This window comes from Botrytis sinoallii, assembly GCF_014898435.1.
Source record: "Botrytis sinoallii strain Bc 23 chromosome Unknown BSIN_008, whole genome shotgun sequence".
NCBI classification, from domain to species: domain Eukaryota; kingdom Fungi; phylum Ascomycota; class Leotiomycetes; order Helotiales; family Sclerotiniaceae; genus Botrytis; species Botrytis sinoallii.
The window spans coordinates 1,599,726-1,618,575 of record NW_024066035.1 but is presented as its reverse complement, the minus strand read 5'-3'; the positions used below and the strand labels follow the sequence as shown (position 1 = coordinate 1,618,575).

At 43.9% G+C, this 18,850-nt stretch overlaps 9 protein-coding genes across 9 annotated transcripts; 5 read left to right on the top strand and 4 right to left on the bottom strand.

The window, feature by feature from the left end:
- Positions 1 to 1,496: 1,496 nt before the first annotated feature.
- On the top strand, positions 1,497 to 3,022 carry EAF02_005461 (uncharacterized protein; the record flags this gene model as incomplete). Its single annotated transcript, XM_038901509.1, has 3 exons — positions 1,497 to 1,529; positions 1,630 to 1,906; positions 1,962 to 3,022. 3 exons carry the CDS (start codon positions 1,497 to 1,499, stop codon positions 3,020 to 3,022), a joined length of 1,371 nt encoding a protein of 456 aa, XP_038758849.1.
- A 1,560-nt stretch (positions 3,023 to 4,582) lies between these two features.
- Positions 4,583 to 8,077, top strand: EAF02_005460 (uncharacterized protein; the record flags this gene model as incomplete). Its single annotated transcript, XM_038901508.1, has 6 exons — positions 4,583 to 4,741; positions 4,854 to 4,976; positions 5,027 to 5,077; positions 5,130 to 5,934; positions 5,991 to 7,789; positions 7,892 to 8,077. 6 exons carry the CDS (start codon positions 4,583 to 4,585, stop codon positions 8,075 to 8,077), a joined length of 3,123 nt encoding a protein of 1,040 aa, XP_038758848.1.
- Positions 8,078 to 8,341: 264 nt separating this feature from the next.
- EAF02_005459 (uncharacterized protein) lies at positions 8,342 to 9,849 on the bottom strand. The gene is made up of 2 exons (XM_038901507.1): positions 9,650 to 9,849; positions 8,342 to 9,589 (listed from the first exon to the last, which is right to left on the bottom strand). Exons 1-2 carry the CDS (start codon positions 9,741 to 9,743, stop codon positions 9,036 to 9,038), a joined length of 648 nt encoding a protein of 215 aa, XP_038758847.1. The 5' UTR covers positions 9,744 to 9,849; the 3' UTR covers positions 8,342 to 9,035.
- A 131-nt stretch (positions 9,850 to 9,980) lies between these two features.
- EAF02_005458 (uncharacterized protein) lies at positions 9,981 to 10,677 on the top strand (the record flags this gene model as incomplete). The annotated part of the gene is made up of 2 exons (XM_038901506.1): positions 9,981 to 10,140; positions 10,196 to 10,677. 2 exons carry the CDS (start codon positions 9,981 to 9,983, stop codon positions 10,675 to 10,677), a joined length of 642 nt encoding a protein of 213 aa, XP_038758846.1.
- Positions 10,678 to 10,965: 288 nt separating this feature from the next.
- Positions 10,966 to 11,904, bottom strand: EAF02_005457 (uncharacterized protein; the record flags this gene model as incomplete). The annotated part of the gene is made up of 1 exon (XM_038901505.1): positions 10,966 to 11,904. One exon carries the CDS (start codon positions 11,902 to 11,904, stop codon positions 10,966 to 10,968), a length of 939 nt encoding a protein of 312 aa, XP_038758845.1.
- A 200-nt stretch (positions 11,905 to 12,104) lies between these two features.
- On the top strand, positions 12,105 to 13,000 carry EAF02_005456 (uncharacterized protein; the record flags this gene model as incomplete). The annotated part of the gene is made up of 5 exons (XM_038901504.1): positions 12,105 to 12,177; positions 12,236 to 12,403; positions 12,479 to 12,582; positions 12,657 to 12,806; positions 12,854 to 13,000. The coding sequence occupies 5 exons, from the start codon at positions 12,105 to 12,107 to the stop codon at positions 12,998 to 13,000; spliced, it is 642 nt and encodes a 213-aa protein (XP_038758844.1).
- Positions 13,001 to 13,281: 281 nt separating this feature from the next.
- On the bottom strand, positions 13,282 to 14,018 carry EAF02_005455 (uncharacterized protein; the record flags this gene model as incomplete). The annotated part of the gene is made up of 2 exons (XM_038901503.1): positions 13,282 to 13,681; positions 13,762 to 14,018. The coding sequence occupies 2 exons, from the start codon at positions 14,016 to 14,018 to the stop codon at positions 13,282 to 13,284; spliced, it is 657 nt and encodes a 218-aa protein (XP_038758843.1).
- A 427-nt stretch (positions 14,019 to 14,445) lies between these two features.
- Positions 14,446 to 17,454, bottom strand: EAF02_005454 (uncharacterized protein; the record flags this gene model as incomplete). The annotated part of the gene is made up of 2 exons (XM_038901502.1): positions 14,446 to 17,300; positions 17,352 to 17,454. The coding sequence occupies 2 exons, from the start codon at positions 17,452 to 17,454 to the stop codon at positions 14,446 to 14,448; spliced, it is 2,958 nt and encodes a 985-aa protein (XP_038758842.1).
- Positions 17,455 to 17,780: 326 nt separating this feature from the next.
- Positions 17,781 to 18,765, top strand: EAF02_005453 (uncharacterized protein; the record flags this gene model as incomplete). The annotated part of the gene is made up of 2 exons (XM_038901501.1): positions 17,781 to 18,162; positions 18,218 to 18,765. The coding sequence occupies exons 1-2, from the start codon at positions 17,919 to 17,921 to the stop codon at positions 18,763 to 18,765; spliced, it is 792 nt and encodes a 263-aa protein (XP_038758841.1). The 5' UTR covers positions 17,781 to 17,918.
- Between the last annotated feature and the right edge of the window lie 85 nt (positions 18,766 to 18,850).

The window sequence follows — 18,850 nt, the reverse complement described above, 5'->3', positions numbered from 1 at the left end:
GGACTTCGAAATATAAGCATTGCCGCGCACACCTGAAACCATGAATTATTCAAAGCAGGGAATTTGGGAATTAACCAAAAAAGGTATGATAGCATTAACCAGCAGAAAAGCAATGACAAAGGGTAGCATAGCACTGCTTGATCCTTTGATCAATCCTTTTGTGGATGTTCCGCTCAAAAATCGTTGCGTTGATGGTCTGGAGATTTATAGATGTGTCAAATAGTTTTGACATTAATAAATCGTCGATCTGTTGTACTCTTATTCTAATGTTTATCGCTTTTGACAAGTAGGATGAAATTTCAAAAAATCCATCATCTCACAGAGGTACACATCAGGCCAACTCAAGTTGGACAGCATTTATAGACAAATTTTGCTTCGTCGCATATAGCATTATTTGCATTTATCATTGATGGTTACCTAGCATGCCCCATCAGTTGATGTCTGTCTAAGTCACAGTATTGGAACAATTCGACCAGTAACGTGCAATGAAGCAAACGTGGACGATTTTCTCATGGGCGTTGCTTAAATGTCTTATTTGGCTTCAGACAATGGTATGTCGGTCAAAAACTCTAGTCTCATGAGGTTCACTGGAATACACATCAATCGTCTTCAGCATCCGAAATCTTCGTCCATGTCACATAATCGATACCGTAATTCAAGGAATCACAATATTAACATCGTCGGAGGCGTCTTTGAGGTCCTGAATTGTACTGAAAACGGCAATCAAGTACACCGATTTTGTGATGAGATTTTGGTTGAAAGAAAGGTACTAGGTAGCCCTGCGGACAGCAATGTGAGTGAAAGAGGTGGTTCTTTTGATTCCTTCGAGATTGTTGCTTCATTGCGTACTTTCTTTCTTTGGTTTTCTGTTCAACACTTTCATCGGAGGGACCCATAGATACAAAATCATGTATGCCATTCGGTACTGGGTGGATAAACTTCTCAAGTCTTTCTAACAAACGTTATGATGTCTTGGTTGATTTAGGTCCCTTGGGTAAGGTATAAAAAGAGAGATTAGGTAAAAAGATGACGAAAATGTAAAATATCTGGAGAGTGTTTAGTATTGTCTTTAGAAATCACTGACATCGCGAGTAATGAATATCTTTTCTAGAACATGTTAGTGATCAGGTGTGTTCATTGAGTGTGATTGATGCCCAGGCTGATGATACAGTCAATATTGATGTTCCAATACCTACTAGGTACCGGCTTAAAGAATACCCTCATGCTGATTGGACAAACTTGAAGGGAATCACATGTCTATACTCAGCCACAAAGCCGGAGAAATGTGCCACAATTGCAAGTGGGGTGACGACACCTGGGCAGCTTCCAGAATCTGATTAAGCAAGAAACCATTTATCTAGTCGGGTATCTATCATCCCTAATTAACACCATTCCCAAGATCTTGAACACATTTCCATATTTCATATACGCACGCTACACCTGAACTTCTCCTTTTCGATAGCTATTTGACAAAGGTGCCTTCGGTACACTACAAAATGTCTACACCAACAAAAAAATCAGAGAGCCCTGTAAGCCAATTCATGATACATTCCTTGATTCCACAACTTTATGCGCTATTCCGACATAGATTATGAAATAATCAATCCCTAACTCACTTCCTTTTTTCAGAGTAGAAGCCCTCCTCCAGAATCTCCAACTACCGTAGCGCCATTCGACATGGACGACGATGATGCACCAGAGGGTACTACTGGCGGTGATGTACCAGCATCGAACAACAAGACCGCAGATGAGCTACCGCCGCAAAAGCCACCGCGCCCCTTAAGCCCACAACAACAAGCAGAGCATACTTTGAAAGAAGCTTTCCCAAGTATTGATGCAGCAGTAGTCAAGGCAGTTTTGATTGCTAGTGGAGGTCGTGTCGAGCCTGCTTTCAATGCTCTCCTAGGTGAGCTTGTATTCCTGTCGCAGTATATTACATTCCTAATATTCTATATCCATAGGCATGTCAGATCCAGATGCAGCGATTGAAGTCCCCCCTCCGCAACCCCCTCGTCCCCAGGCGCAACGAGTCGGCTCTACTCCAAAATCACAACTTGAATCAGATGAACAATATGCACGTCAGCTTGCAGAACATTACGAAGGATCATCATCATCATATGGCCCACATGGAGCTCGAGGCGGTTCCAGGGGTGCATTTCCTCAAGGTCGCAAACAGACTGGTTTGAAACCAAATGAAATGTACGGTGAGGAGGAGGAACATAGCTTTTTCGATGATGATCTCCCAGTTATCAAAGAGAACCTTAGAAAGGGGTTCCTTGAGACACAGAGTACAGTCAATGGTTGGATTACCAATTTGAAGAAGAAGCTTGATGGAGATGACACAGAAGAGAGACCTTCCACTCAGGGCTACAATTCCAATCAACACACACAGTATCGCTCCCGGAGAAGCGCGGAAGGTAGACAGAGTGGGGATTATAATCGATATGATGCCGATCCTCAGGTTCTCGGTGACGATTTCGCTGGAATTCAGCTCAATGAGGATGGCAGTAGACATGAAGGTAATGCTTCTCGCGCAAGTCAACCTTCAAATGCTTACCATCAACCCGCCCCTGCAGCCCGCCGATCTACACGCCCACTTGCAAACCCTGATCTTTTCAAACCTACACCTAGTGCTCCAAAAGCTGAAGGTCGGAAGGTATCATTCCAAACTGCTACGGTGGAGGATGATCTGTATCGCACATCACCCAAACTTAGCGGAAAAGAAAATGCTCCATCAGCCAAACAGAGCAAATGGCAACCATTGAATGCAATGGAGCCCAGCCCTATCGGTGACGCTGATAACGACCATGATCCATTCAGCCTTGGAGATAGCGAGGACGAAAAGGAGTCTAAAGATCGAGTTGGTGGCAAAGAAGTTCGTATGGATGATGCGGAGAGGCTCAAGAAGGCAGCAGCTGAAGCGATGTCCGAAAATATTGTTGAGCCTGCAAAGAAACCTGAACCAGCCGAAACATCGGGTACGAAGGATAAATTGGCAGCGGAGCTGGCTAGCAAGCCTTGAGTGTTGAAGAATCGATTATCCTAATCTCGGAACTTTCTTAGAGGGAGGTTGGATAATCTCGTTCGTACTTTCCATGATATCCAAATTGATTTTATTGCAAACTTGAAATAGCATCTACCATGTCTCTCACCAAAGTCAATGTACGCGAGATTATGCCGCTCGAGTATTGCATTGAGGTCTAACTTCACAAGCTCTGCTACTTGTACTTTGGTGCTTAAGAGTATTTTACAACGGCCACTATCACTTACTTGGTCAAGGGACATGGCAACAATATCTAGACAGGCCAATTCAATAATAATTACAAATTTTGACACATGCCTTTTCTATATTATTACCTAAGAAGTGCCCACCTGCTCCGTATGTTGATTCGAGATTTAGTGATGACGATGGTCGACACATCCCAGTGACATTCTATTTAAAATAAATCATGACTTGTTAAAGTTGTCTCATCATTCAATTCAACATTTGAGTGTCGACGTCCCCTCACCCCACCCCACCTTTCAACAACGGCTCAGCATTCTTGAGCCTTGCGTTTTAGCACGTGGGGTAAATGATTTGCTAGGAATAGCTCACGAATGGCTGTGAAAGGTAGAGAGTACGAACGTTGCATGAAATGAAAACCTATCGATCGGTACCTGCCGATACTTTCCTGTAGCTACCCCGTTCTCTGGAGTCTCAGAAGCAGGCGAAGCAGGCGATGATAAGCAGCGACAACAAGTCAATCAGTCAATCAACTTGGTTAGAAAGTGCCAACTCTTCCCGATCAAAAAGCCCTTTCGTTATAAATTGATCCCGTACTTCGAAGAAATCATTGATAGTTGAGATAGAGTAACATGATCGACATCCAATTCCAAGATCATAGAAGTGTCAACACTAATAACCACCCAGGGACTCAGCTACTACGATCTACCAGGTGAAAAAGAAAAAGCATCCTTAGACATTTACTGTGGGTGTTGGTTACTATTGCCCCTCACTAGTCCTTTTCTGGCCAAACCCTTCTCTGTTCGAGAGCTCTAAAGGGAAATCCGAGAAAAAAATAAAGTAGAACGTTAAATACTGGACATCCCCAACCTGCATCAATTTTCGATTCGATGTACGGACTACTTACTTAATCTCGCGGATTGTTTTCATGGTATTAACTTTGCAGACTCACACCACAACACTTGAAGACTTTCTTGTACGACTTACGTTGTTTCTTCACCACCCACTAGGATCTTTTCTCCTCCTCATCCAGCCAACTCCTACTATCATATCAGGGTAGCAAGCAACACTACGGTACGGTGATCACCACAGCCATCGTGCAGGTCCACGTGTATCACATACCGAAACATTTGGGTTTGATCATCTCCATATCTACTACCTTACAAACACCACACATACTCAACGTCATTTCTTGTTGGCTTATGAATGTAGCATTTTGCATGAGATATAGTCATGATTTGCATGTGATCTGATCGACCTCCCGCCACCTGCAAGCCTTGATCCGGAAAGACCTTACGTCTTCTACCAGTCAGTTCTGTTTTCGTTGCTTTAGGGCTTTAAGACTGCAAGCAGTCTATCATGTACGTCTCACCCCAGATTCAAGCCGTTTCACCCTCTCCTGAAGACATAACTACTAAACTTTCCCTGCATAGGAAGTTTGGGAAGCAAATCCAAAAGAGGCAGCTCGAAGTGCCCGAGTATGCAGCTAGTTTCGTCAATTATAAGGCTTTGAAGAAGGTTCGTCTCAACTAATTCTTAATGTGAAGCGCGATAAGTAATAAGCTTCGAGCTTCTGGCACTTGCGGTAGTTTGATCAGAGAGTTCTTACCACTGACTAACACCACAATAGCTCATCAAGAAGCTCTCTGCTACTCCCATAATTCTTGCGCAAAATGAGCTTCACCGTTCGGTCCCGGTCCTTGATTCCCAGGCCGCGCTGCAAGCAAATAAGGCTACCTTCTTCTTTCAACTGGTACGTTGACCTCCTTTCTGCAAACACAAGCTGTACTGAATATCCAACAGGAGCGGGAACTAGAGAAAGTCAATGCCTTTTACCTTCAGAAGGAAGCTGAGGTATGTCATTCATCGAAAATGGGTCAAAAAACCATTTGCTTATTGAGAACAGCTTAAAATTCGGCTGAAGACTTTACTGGACAAGAAGAAGGTTCTTCAATCCCGCAGTCAAAATACTTCAAGAAGATCTGCCAAATTCACCACTTTGGAAGAAGGCTTCCAACAGTTTGGCAATGATTTGAATAAGCTTCAACAATTCGTCGAGATCAATGGCATGGCATTTTCTAAGATCTTGAAAAAATGGGACAAAACTTCCAAATCAAAAACGAAGGAGCTCTATCTTTCAAGAGCTGTTGAAGTACAACCATTTTTCGATGCAACTGCTATCAGCGAATTATCTGATCAGGCCACTACAAGCTTACAAGAGCTTGGAGCTTGGTCCGAAGGCGATAATGATAACTTTGTAAGAAGTCAAGAACATATTGTTAGCAGTCAACATTTATTAGGCACTGATGAAGGCGATGCGGATACCTTATTATTGGAAGCTGTCATTTCCGGAAATCTTGATTCTTTGAAAGATCTTCTTCAACGTATGAATTCCGCAGCAGGCCCCAACGGTACTAGGGATCTGGCACTGATGGAAAGAATTACTCGAACATTCCTCGCAGCGATTAATGAAGGCCCCCAGCAATCATTGCAATTGCTTTTGGATACTGGCTTGGTTGATGTACAGTCTGAAGATGATATAAATGAGCGCAATTGCCTCCATCAAGCTACGATTTACGGAAACTGTTTTGTGTTGACCGTTGGACTTTCAAAGGGAGTGACGATTAGCCGAACTGACGTATATGGGCGGGTACCATTGCATTATGCATGTATGCATGGTCGGCTTGATATGATGGAGGAGTTGCTGAATGGTATGTTAGTCCCTGAAATGCCTCATTTTCAAATGCTGATGACCTTACTACTACAGCGGATCATTCTACCATTGATCTAATAGATCACGACAATTTCACGCCTCTTATACATGCAATTATTCATGGCCATATTGAATGTGCTCAGAGGTTACTTGCACGGTCTGCCAGAATTGATCCGGTATCCGAGGCAGATCATGTGCCTTTAAACCTGGCTTGCGAAAATGGCTCCATCGCAATCGTCGAGCTTCTGCTTAAACACGGCGCCAAAATTCTTCCAGATGCTGAAGGTCTATATCCCCAGCATCTTGTTGCACGATCTGGTCAGACACCGCAATTACTTCTTTTATTGAAGAGCTATGGTGCGGATCTCAATCAAATCGACAAACTTTACTCATGGACACCACTCTTTCACGCAGCTAGTGAAGGAAATGTACCATGTATGCAAACTTTACTGGATGTCGGAGTCGAGACTCATGTTCGTGACGAAAAAGATCTTTCCGCCATGTATTATGCGGCATGGGAAGGATATCTCGAATGTATGAGGCTCTTGTCCTTGATTCCGCAGCCACCTACCGGTGGGAAGGCCATCGCAGTCCCAATTATTGGATCCATAATGGGAAGCAGTGCCCCCATGCCAATGAGCATTGATGCTGATGGTATTCCTGACTTGGAATTGCCACCTCCTATTATTCCATTGCGACGATACGGTCATAATTTCCTCGACACGAAAACCTTCATACAGATTAGCTTTGCGGAAGAGAATGGAGAGCAACCGATGATCTTTTTCCATGGCAGCAAATATCCTGCAGCGCGTCTTACTATTTCCTCCAAACTTTCGGACTTGATACCCAAAAACATTTTACTCCCATTCCAGGAAGATACCCGACTTGTTTCATTTCAAATTGATAATTTAGATTCTTTCGCCATCGATTTCGATGTTTTTCCCACATACGGTGCTAAAGTCATTGCAAAGACAGTCGCATTACCTAGCACATTTCGAGCACTAGAAAGCAGTTCCGGCCGTTGTTGCTTGCCACTATTTGATCCACGTTTAAGGGCTATTGGACAAATTACTTTTAATTTCCAAGTAATCAAACCATTTCAAGGAAAGCCACTGGAAATCACCGATTTTGAAACGTACTGGAAAGCTACGAGCCAATTCGATTCCAGGCCAAGTGCTTTCATCACCGGATCTAGTTTATCTGGAGATTATATACAACTTTTCGTTCAACATACTTGTGATGGAGTCCCAGTTCTTTGGCCCCGCTGGAACATTACCTATAATGATATCGAATTTCCAGTCTGCCGCCTGACCTATGCGCAATTTTTAAGTGCAGGATCAGCCCAAAGAAAATCAACTAGGGATTTATCTGCTTTACCTGGAATGCCTTTAGCAAACATTACCGAAATCCATGATATACTTGCAGCATCGACTGTATCACTGGAAGATGCGCTTTCTCTACTCCCAAAAGGTATGCATGCTAACTTACAAATCCTATATCCAACCTTGGAAGATGAGAAAGTCATGCAGCTTAGCCCGACGGTAAACATCAATGCATTTGGTGACGCCATTCTCAGAGTGGTTTTTGACCACGCAAGAACTCTCCGAGAACAATCCCCAGATGCAATGAGATCGATTGTTTTTAGCTCATACAACCATACCATCTGCACGACTCTAAATTGGAAACAACCTAATTACCCGGTTTTCTTATGCAACGATCTGGGTCGCGAAGGGGAACCAGGTCAACAACTAGGAGTAGAAATTAGTGGAAGGAGAACTACTTCTATCAAAGAATCGGTTAGAGTTGCAAAGAACAATAATTTCATGGGCTTGATTTGCTGTTCTAGACTTTTGGTATGTCTTGTCTCCTGGAGAAATCCGCCTCACCTACAAAATTCCATCTCGTGTTTCTTTGCTTTTATTCACGTGAAGAATCATTAATTAACACAAAATTAGGATATGGTACCAGCATTGATAGAAGCCATAAAATCACAAGGACTTGTTTTGGTGATTGATAAATCCGCAGAACCAGTCGATGAAAAGAGATTATTTAGTGATCCGTTCCCACGTTTGCCCGATGGGGTTGATGGGGTCCTGAAAGCAAACGGCGTGTTGAGATTTAATGAAAGTATTGATATGTAGGTGGCTGGGTAACGTAGCTTAGACGATGGGATTGCTGGGGATTATGAGCGGGAGCAAGTTAGCTTTGATGGGAAGAATTGAATTGCAAAAATCGAAAGAAGGAAAAAAAAACTGGAATATTGAGTCATAGTACTTCGTGGCAGCACTCGATTTCGTATATGCTTGTAGATATATAGAAGAATTGGATAGTTATGGCTACAAATTCTAGCTACACACGATGTCTGTGAATAATCATTCTCTCATTCTCTCATAATCCACAAACCTAACTGTATTTATTATCTTTCCCTCATTCATCTTCTCATCCGGACTTTTCATCTCGCCTAAATATCCCCTGTTAACCCTCCATTCATCTAGACCCAATCTGTACTGTCCCATTCACGCCCCCTTCCCTCCCAAACTTCCCTCACTATAACACTTCTAGCCGAGAATCCTTTGAGAAAGACACCCGAACCCGTATACCAAGCAAATAACTCGCTGTTCGCTTCCAAAAACTAGGAGTCACCCGAACTTCTACTTTCCTTCTCTCTAGCAGCTCAGCTCTGCAAGTGAAAGGCAGTAGAGCGCTTTATCCGCAGCGTTCTTCTGATATGCAATATTGCATGAAAAATGGGTAGGTATGTTTGTTGCTTCATTATGCGCTTCTCTCTGATCCATTGAATTTTGGGCCCTGAGCTTGTAGTTTACATGTTCGTGAGCTCGCCATTTCGTAGAAGGAATGAGATGGTTAGAGATATTGGGTGGAACGAGTTGATGGATGATGGGAGGCATTCAATTCTTGATACTGAAATCGACAATCTTTTGAGGATTCGCTTGGTCTTTTGAGGGGATTGTTGTCGCTGTACAGCTTGACATCTCAACCGAAATTCAGGTATGCAGGGGAGAACAGTATCAAAATTTGAAGGGAGAAAAAGGATGGAAAATAAGTATTGAGAACAATGTCGGAGATTAGCAACACTCTTCAAGCTCCCTTGTATCCATATCTCAAACTCCCCAGCTCTTCTTCAGGGTTTACGCTTCCCATTACGGTTTTCGCTAAGAGTACCACGGCGTAAATCCCCAGGGGTAACCATTCGAACCCAGTCCACCATACATTGGTTTCTGCTTCGGACATTCTGGATTTAGGTTGGTGCTTAGACTTGATAATTGTCCCAAGAATCCCCAGTATAAGACTGAGGACGAGATTGAGGATCGGGAGGTAGGTTTGGAGTGGTCCATCGTCGACGCTATTTGCTCCCAGCACTCCTATCTTCGACCGAGGGGAATCTTTAGATCGCTGGTTGATGTTATCGAGGAAAGAAATCGAAGTTTTCTCGGGAGGCAAAGAGTAAATGAGGAAAGCGGTAGATAGGAGCGAGGTGATGGAGAGAATGCTGAGGAGAGAGGTAGTTGGAGTGAAGAGGGTAAGGAGGTAGGGGATAATGCTTATCAGAGGGAGACAGAGAAGGAATCGCGTGTAGATGGTATTGTATTTTGTATGAAGCGTCGCAAGATGTTGAATTAGGTTGTCTTGTTCTAGAAAGAGAGAGGATTAATTATAATATGTTAAGAGACGAACCGCGGGGTCAAGCATACCTTCTTCGTCAAGAGCTTCGGGTAACGAGTCATCGGAGTCGTTATCTGTGGGATATCGAAATGTCTTGCGTAGACGAGAAGTGGTTTGCTCCATTCTTGCAGTAGGTTTAAATGCAAATTTGTTGTAGAAGATCTTGATCGAATATCAAACAAACTGTCGAGATAAAAGATGAAGCTGGTGCTGGAGCCTTGCACATGCTTAGCTGTCAGCCTCGCATTTGCGCCACACTAAACTTTTTAGCGGGTCAGTTCGAATCGCACGATTAATTCAAAGCTCCCCTCCATTTGCGAGCAATTGTTATTAACGTCAATGCCATACACCATACACAAAATGTTACCACGATTACTACGAAGCTCGAGGGTTTTGCCTAGGTTGAGAGTAAGCAACATAAACAATACGAGAAATCTTGTCCAAAGGAGAACGCTAGTTGCAGCGCCAAAAGTTGGAGATGGTCCATTGATGGAGAGGAGAGGGGATCGAGAATTACCTGGTACCTTTGCATGACCAGAGTAACAACTAAGAAGAATACTGACAGAAAATCTCAGACATTCCTGAAAATGGCATGAAATGGGTCAGATCTATCCCCATATTCCTCGTCGTCCTAATCTCCAGTACTCTCGCCATTTTCAACTACCAAAAGTCCTCGTCTTCCGTTGTATCATCCACTCTCTACGCCCTGCGCACATCACCCAAAGCGCGTGAGTTCCTTGGCGACGAGATTTATTTTGCGCATAAGATGCCGTGGATCTGGGGAGAAATGAATCAATTGCATGGCAGGATTGATATTCAGTTTGAGGTTAAGGGAACGAAGAGGAGTGGAACAATGAAGTTTACGAGTCATAGAGCCACAAGACAGGGCATGTTTGAGACGACCGAGTGGAGTTTGGAGGGCGGGGAGGGGGAGGGGGAGGAAAAGGTTAAGATTGATCTTTTGGATGGTGCGGATCCGTTTAAGGGAATTGAGGATGTGGAGGAGAGGTCAGCGGAACCAGGCAGAGGAAGTTATGCGCCCACTTTGTCAGGATAGAGGTTGGGCTGTGGTTTGAGTGAAATTGAGAGATGAAAGAGTTTTGAGAGAGTATAGGGATCTCGTAAATTGAGGGGAAAGAACTTTGGTTGGCTCCAGTCAGTTATGAAGATGGCTATTAGTCATGCACCGAGCGCATGTATAAGCAAATCTGGATGTGTCAAGACGATGAGGATAGACTTAACAGCTGCAGGGAAAAGGGTATTGGGTTGGCATTATAGGTTCAGGTCTGAAACGCCTGTATATGCCATGTATTCATACAAATATTACAATGTAAAAACATTCAACTCATGCCGCAGTAGCAGCTGTTGTCGCTGATTCCTTAACTTCTTCCAACAAAGCGGGTATCGATGCTACCTTTGGCCATGGCTTCTTGATGGCATCTTGAATCTTCACCACACATCCATCTGGGCCCGCAATACATCCATTCAAAAGGACCAAACCCTTCTCAGCATCCACCTTCAACACCTTAACGTTCTGAATCGTAACCTGATGGTTTCCCATTCGCCCCGCCATCCTCTTTCCTGGGTGAACTCTCGAACCACTTCCCTGACTTGCACCTGCACTACCCATCGTCCTGTGATTCTTAGAGTTACCGTGACTAGCCGGTTGACCACTCCATCCCCATTTTTTCATTCCTCCTGCAAATCCCATTCCCCTACTATTCGCCCTCGCATCCACAAACTGTCCCTCTATGAACCATTCTGCTCCAATGCTCCTTCCAACATCTAGTAATCCACTCTCATTCTTCACACGAAACTCGGCCATATGCCTCTTAGGCGCAACCTGACTCTTTTCATAATGTCCCAATTCGGGCCTCGTAACATTGCTAGGGTGTTTCCAGCCAGCACCAACTTGTACCGCATAATAGCCGTTCTTTTCTCGGGTTTTGTGAGCAACGACTTGCACGCGATCGAGTTGCACAACGGTGCAGGGTGTGCGAACGCCGGTTTCGGGGTCGTAGAGGGCGGTCATGCCTTTTTTGATACCGAGGGCACCCGTGCGTAATGGGAGAGTAAAGTCTTTGCGGGCGAGAGCAGCGGTGGAGGAGGCGGAGAGGATGGGCAATCCAGCAGTTTGCTGGTTAAAGCGTTCGGGGTGGGAGCGAGGAGGGGCGGTTGTCCAGCCATATTTTACACCACGTTTGGTTATGAGAGGGAGGAGAGATTCGGGGAGGAGAAAGGAGGGCGGAATTTGCGCCCAGCTGGTGGGGAGTTTGGGTGCCATGTTGTTTGGATTGGGGTGGGAGCTTACTTGGAGATTTGGTTATGGATGGGGAGGGGAGAAAATCTTTATACGGAGACCGAAACGAGTCGGGAGTGCGGTCAATATCAGAATTCAAACACCGATAACTTCAGCCTTGACATTAATTACCTAGTCCCTAGTTTAATAGCACCACTTTATGGAAAGATTTACAATATAACAAAATGGTGTATTATTATACCTCTAACACTGTTTCGCCATCGGCTTACATCTATGCTGGAAAAGATAAATTCGAAAGTAAGAAATAATTCCCATTGATTGAAAGTCAAAAAACGCATGTTGACGCAACCCACAGATGAAGATCTCATCAAGCATGGACTAGAAGAAGATGTATGGTTTCACGTAGACAAGTTGTCGAGTGCGCATATTTATCTTCGAACGAATGAGGGAGACTCGTGGGAGTCTATTCCGGAGGAATTACTGATGGATTGTGCTCAACTGACCAAAGCAAATTCTATTGAAGGTAGGTGGTACTGAGAGTTTAAGTAGGGAGAAGGAGAGTGTTATGAGTACATGTGAGTTGATGGTTTTGGGTTAGGAAATAAGAAGGATAATATTACAATCATCTACACACCATGGTCCAATTTGAAGAAAGATGGAAGTATGGCGGTGGGACAAGTTAGTTTCAAGAATCAGAAGACTGTGAGTACTTCATTCGGCTCTTTTTAAATTTCATATCTCAATTTATGATGTGATGTTGAGATTTGCGGTATTAGGTTAAAAGAATTTTGGTTCCCGCCAGGGAGAACCCAATTGTCAATCGGTTGAACAAGACCAAGGTTGAAAAGTTCCCAGATTTGGCAATGGAGAAGGAAGAAAAAATGAAGGCTGCGAGAAAGAAGGATCAAGCTGCTTTGTTGGAACGGGTACGTAGTGTGCATTCTGACATTCAAACATGCTAATCTGGGGATAGAGAAAACAAGAAGCGAGACAGGCTCAGGAGTATAAGGATAAAAAGTGGCAAAAGGATCATGCCTATGATGATTTATTCGTTCAGGATGATGATGAAGAGGCGAATAATCAAGATAGAGGTGAAGATTTCTTAGATGATTTCATGTAACTTGCTGTATTGGGTATCATTGAGCTTCTGAAACGATATGATAAAAGAGATACCATGGATCTCCTAGAAATAAAACCCATGAAAAATGATGTTCGCATCTTCAATTGTCAAAAGCACTTTTTGTGACCCCATTCTCTGGTCTCTAATATCCGTGTCCGTGGAGATTTTCTGGTCCCGTTATCTTCAGCTAGACTCTTCTTCCACTTTCTGGTTTTACCGCGTACCAAACCTTCTACCAAGACGCGCACTCTCACTCAGCCAGAACACTATCGTGACATCCTTCACTGACCAATGTTGCTACCCATCTGATTCAAACTTGTGCCCTTGACCTTGTGATCGTTTGGATTTGCCGCAGCCTCATATATGATATTCGTAGGCGCCTTCCCCAATTGCATCCAATCGCCCTTGAAGCCCATGTAACAAATACGACTTATATCCTCTCCATGATTATCCTCCACAAACAGCGTCAGATTTTGTATTTTTCCGAACAAGGCCCTCTTGACCCCTATGTCCTGAATCTCAGATGTTTGACTTAGTTCGAATTCCTGCGTGGGCCGTAGCTCTGACGCGGTGCTGAAATCAATATCGTCGCGATTGATAAACACTTTAAGGGTCTTAGGTGCGGATTCAGAGTTTGACGTGCGGATCAGAATCGAGTGGAGTTTTACTTGGCCGGTAAACCTATTGTATTGGGATGTATATGTTAGCTACCATCGTAATGGAAGGTGATTTGGAGGGGTAAAATGGCGGGGTAAACAAACGGGATATGTATCAACAGTTGTTCATCGGCATCGCTCTCGAGCTCTGGTTGCTCATTCATTCGTTCATCCCATGTTTTCTTCACAATGGATTTTCCAGAACCAGGAGTGGCCTCATTTAGTGTGGTTATGTCGTCAAATTTGATGTGTTGGTAGAGTGAGTATTGAAGTGCGGGGGTGATATCATCAGAATGATCGTGACCTTCGTGAGAATGCCCGCCGTGACCATGGTCATGCTCATCATGACAGTGACTAGACATATTTATTACGTTTTTTAATGTTTGCTGAACTTCGAAAAATTAAAAGGATTTTGTGTCGGGTTCTGAGTTGGGCCGCGAAAAAGTTATTTCCTCTGTTTGCTCACTGGCGGCAAAATCATTAGAGGGAAATTCACCAATCACTGGGTCCAAGTTTCTTAAAAATATCTTGTTGACGGGTAGTGACATGTAGTCGTTGAGAAGTTTACTATGGCTCTTCAGGTGCTAAAACTAAATTGAAACATCCGTACTTGAGAGGTATATACAGATACTTTAACATAAACTACTTTAATCATCACACAAGTAATACAAGATAGATCCTTTGAACTGTGTCCAAATCTCACATTGCAGAATCCAAGCATCCTTGTCCTAAAATTCGAGCCTAGTAAAAGTCACCGAAATAGTCTAAAAGCATACTCCAACTTCTAATCTAAAAACCTGCTGCCCTACGCTTCTTAGACTTTTTCTTTCCAGGAGTAGCGAGTACAGTCATGCGGCTACCGAAAGCTCCCTTACTCGGTTGAGTCATTGGTAAGTCATTAACAGGCTGTGAGCTGTAAGTGTTGTAACCAGCTGGTTGACTGCCAAATGGTTGAGCCATAGCTTGAGATGAAGATGCGGCTGCATTCGCACGATCTCGACTCAAGAACCTTTCTGCTCTTCGTTTACGCCGAGCGTTTTCTCGTCGACTACGGTAATCGTCATCCCCACTCTCTTCCGCAAGTGCGGCTCTCTGGACCTCCTCCCAGGAGTATTTGGCTGGGTTTGCGCCTGGGACAGATGGCCATTGGGACAATAGTGAGGCTCTTGCCGCACCAAATTCTATCTTCGGTTCGATACTAACAGCATACTGGCGAAGTCGCGAAATTGTAGGATCCTGAACGACTGCAGGGGCAGATATCACTGAAGGAGTGGGCGTGGGCAAGCTGAATTGGGGGTTCTCTATTGCTCGAGAATGAACCTGGGAACTGAAATATGGAGGTGAACTGGCCCTTGAGACTTCGTCAATATCCTTCAATATATGCATTGAGGTTTCATCCTCAAAGGCTGGTGGAGGTCTCGGGTCGAATTGTTCATTTCGTAGCGAAATACCAACAGAGCTCAGCCATATTTCCATAGCGATCCTGCGTATTGATCTCGCTTTTTCCAAACGAACTGGCCCAGGAGTCTTGCGAGGGAGGTTTGTTACCCAGACATTGATTAGTTGATCATAAATTTGCAGTAGATTAGGACATGCATCATTGGATGTTTGTTCTTCAGAGAAAGTCATTCCGGGACAAGATATAAATTTTGAGATGCGAAATTTGGAAGATGATTCCTCTTCGCCCTCATCAAAGGTATTCATGAAATCCAGAAACTCGGTCACAGTTTTGGCTGCCTCGTCGAGATCACCTGAAGGAGATGCATTATTCGATAGCTCGAGACAAGTTTTCAATGGCATGCTATCCATTTGCTTGCCATTTTGCATTTGAATTGATATATCTCGGAATGCCGTTTCCATGTCAGTGTTCGAATCACTGGACATTGGCTTGTTGAATATTCGTTGAAATACCGGTTGCATGTTGATTCTAAGAAGCAGATCTGTGGAGGCTTTATTTATTTTTGATGAAACCTGGTCATTTTGTGTTGTTAGGGAGTTCATCTGATCCACTAAGGCATCTTCATCTTCCTCGTCAGGAACAATGAAGTCATCTGTAAGACGGCTAGCTGTCATGCGGATAGCATTATCCGCAATTTTGTGCATCGGCGCAAATAAGATGGGCCTTGAAGTCCATTTCTTTTCAGAATCGAGAATCTCAGATGCCCACAGGGAAGATACCAGCTCAAGATTTGGCGTGAGCATCCACGTCTGGTGAAATTTCACTCCTGTTTCCATGAAGTCTGATCCCATTCCCTCAGCGAAGTCTCTGGGTATCAGATAAGAGGCAGAACGTATAGAGATACTCTCGGCCTTGAGGGTCTTTTCCTCGCTTATCCCAGGGGACAGCCTAAATCCTCCCTCAAAAGTCCTTGGGCTTTTCCCATCCATAAAAAATGTGTAGGAATTCAAACGTGAATTTTCGCTAGATGAAATAAATACTGTCAAGTCCGTTCCATTCTCGTCCTTAGACATTGTCAATTTCATTGTCTCGTCGGTTGGAGTTCTGTAGTGGCGATGCGAGAGAATAATCTTGACTCCAGAATCCTTGTTCAGGCCATCCTCGCCAGTCGGTATGACTTTTAGCCAGAAAACCCGAGTTGTAGTCAAAACAAACAAATGTGAAAGATCAACCATACTACGCTTGATGTCCAGTATCCAATCTTTTAGCAGTAAAGTATTAAGTGAATAAGAGGGTAGCCGTGTTGGCTTAGATTTCGTATCAAAAATTGCAAGATGCTTTCTATTTGCGACTATCATAGTGCTCACGCTACCTGCCCAGAGGACTCGGTGCCAGTCGCCAACGTTTCCAGGTAATTTGTATGTCGGAATAGCAGGATCTTCGCCAAAATCGTCGTAAATATGCCCCTTCTTCCCTGGCACGATTTCAAAAGCTGAGCGTTTCTTTTGTCGACCTTCAATGTCCCAACTACTCCATTGACCAGCGCGGTCCACAATTGCAAACTGTCGAGCGTACCACGGGTTAAAACTGACATCCACATGTTCCTCTGATCCAGACTGCTGGCAAGTTAAAGTTGCGACAGGATTGGGATCTAGACAGGATGGAGGATATGTAGTAATGTGCCCAGTGGGGGCTATGAAAGGTTTGGGGGTATTTCGAAAGACAGGTCTGAAAATTGTCGTCATGGCTGCCTGTCTAACAGCGAACCAGGTACTAAGCTCATTGCCATCGTCGACAGAGGCAATCTGTAAAATCGTCCCCCCAGCACCAAACCAATGTCCTTGATCTGTATTGGTAGCACTCATGTAAGATAGTCGGACCCCATTTTGCGACTCCCATCCAAGTTTCTCTAGGCGAGGTTTGACTAGTTTCAGAATATGGCCGGCCTCACCACATGGAATCGCTAGTATGAATGCAATTTTGGAACCAGAGGTGTGATTGATATCCGCAGCACCTCCAATTGCCATCAATGTACTCGTCTTGAATCGATTCAGTGTCGCATCAAAGGTATCTTTGGACAAGGTTGTAGCAAGACTTCCCCCAGGAAATGTTTCGGGCCGCTTCTTTGCGAGCCATCTCTGTTGAGTTCGAGCAATCTTCGAGCCTACTTTTCCGTTTCCTGGTATATCTCGAATCGAGGGAGGAATGCATTGTGTGGATGGAAGGAGTTGCTGAAATCGATGAACTGCGCAAACGAGTGAGTAAGTGTTCAATTGAAACAAATTCCCAAACCTACCTCTGCTAACATCTTGCGAAAAGGACCATTGGTCTTCATTAATATCGTAAGAGAATTCACCAAGATGACCATGTACCAGGTCGGTTGCCCTGTGGTCAGTCATTTGGTTTTCGCGGACTTCTGTTTGCACAATAAACCCTTCCAATCATCGTATTTTCGCAAACTTATGGAGAAGCGATTTTGAGAATCAAGAGTGAGGTGTGAAATGAATGAAGGGGTCAGATTTCTGTCATAAAAGTGAAAAGCAAAAAAAGGCTGGTCAGGTAAAAATTAAATGATAAATTATTCATTTTTTTCGAGACCGCGATTATGTCGGATTGGCTCCACCGCAAAATAGTGCCGGACCTTAAAATATTTGGTTTCCTTGCCAACCCGCTTATCGGAAATCAACATTTCGTTCCCATTTCTGGTTTTACATTTTTGCATTCCTTATCACCACCACACCCATACCTGTGAAATCGTACCTTGACACTCGATCAACCCCACGAAGTTTATCAGCGATCATTATATCACTTCGACTCCCAAATCACAGTTCGTATACCACAGCATTTTAATTATCACGATACAATGTCGACAATGTTCGAGCCTTCGCTGTCGACCAGCATGTCTAGCAGTATGATGCGACCACCTTTGTCTTCAGCCGATGCCCCGTCAATGGCAGATACACTTCCAAGTATTAATTTTGGCTTCGATGAATTGCGCGACAGGATGGCAAAGTTTACAGTCAAATTCGATGCCTTTATAGAGCAAGGAAGAAAGCGCGTGTTGGAAGAAAGAAACCAATTCCGCATGAATGTAACTGAACTAATTGGTACGAAAGAGAGCCATTTATCCAATGCGCTGCGCATTCAGCTAATATATATTAGAGGATCAACGTATGAAGAAAAGAGATATTGAAGTCTTGTCGTCGAAGAGTAGTACACATCAACAAACCCTCGCGAAAGAGGCCGCCGAAACCGCCGAAATGCAAGCAGCGATCGCATCACTGAGCGCTCAACGTGATGCCCAACTTGCAACACGTGAAGCATTGAAAGCCCAGATCGCCGAAACACAAAAGGCTATAAATGGACGACTTGCTGCGCAGAAATCCCATGCTCAATACATCGATAAACAAGCTCGATTTAACGTTCCAGAACTCGACTTCTGGATTTCGAATTTGGGACTTATGATTGAGGGAGCGGGGCAAAATGATCGGTTGAAGTTTATTTTCACGAATTTTGACGAGAATGATTATGATAGAGAGGCCTGGTTTGAGCTTGATACTTCGAAGAGGGACTATGATATTCCGTACTGCAAGCCAAAATTGGAAAAAGAGCAGATTGAAAGGGTGGTGGACAAGTTGAACGAAACCCGTGATTTGCGTGTATTGTTGAAGGGTATGAGAGAACTGTTCGTCGAAGCTGTAAAAAATTGAGGGCGGAGAGTGTAGAGTTCGGGGAGGTATTGCAAAAGGTTGATATTTGGGGTGATCTAATGATAATGACGTTTTGATTTTGAAT

Coding starts and splice junctions, on each gene's coding strand:
- EAF02_005459 (XM_038901507.1), bottom strand. CDS start 9,743: ATGGAGCAAACCACTTCTCGTCTACGCAAGACATTTCGATATCCCACA. Junction 9,590..9,649: donor CGAAGCTCTTGACGAAGAAG/GTATGCTTGACC, acceptor CTCTCTTTCTAG/AACAAGACAACCTAATTCAA.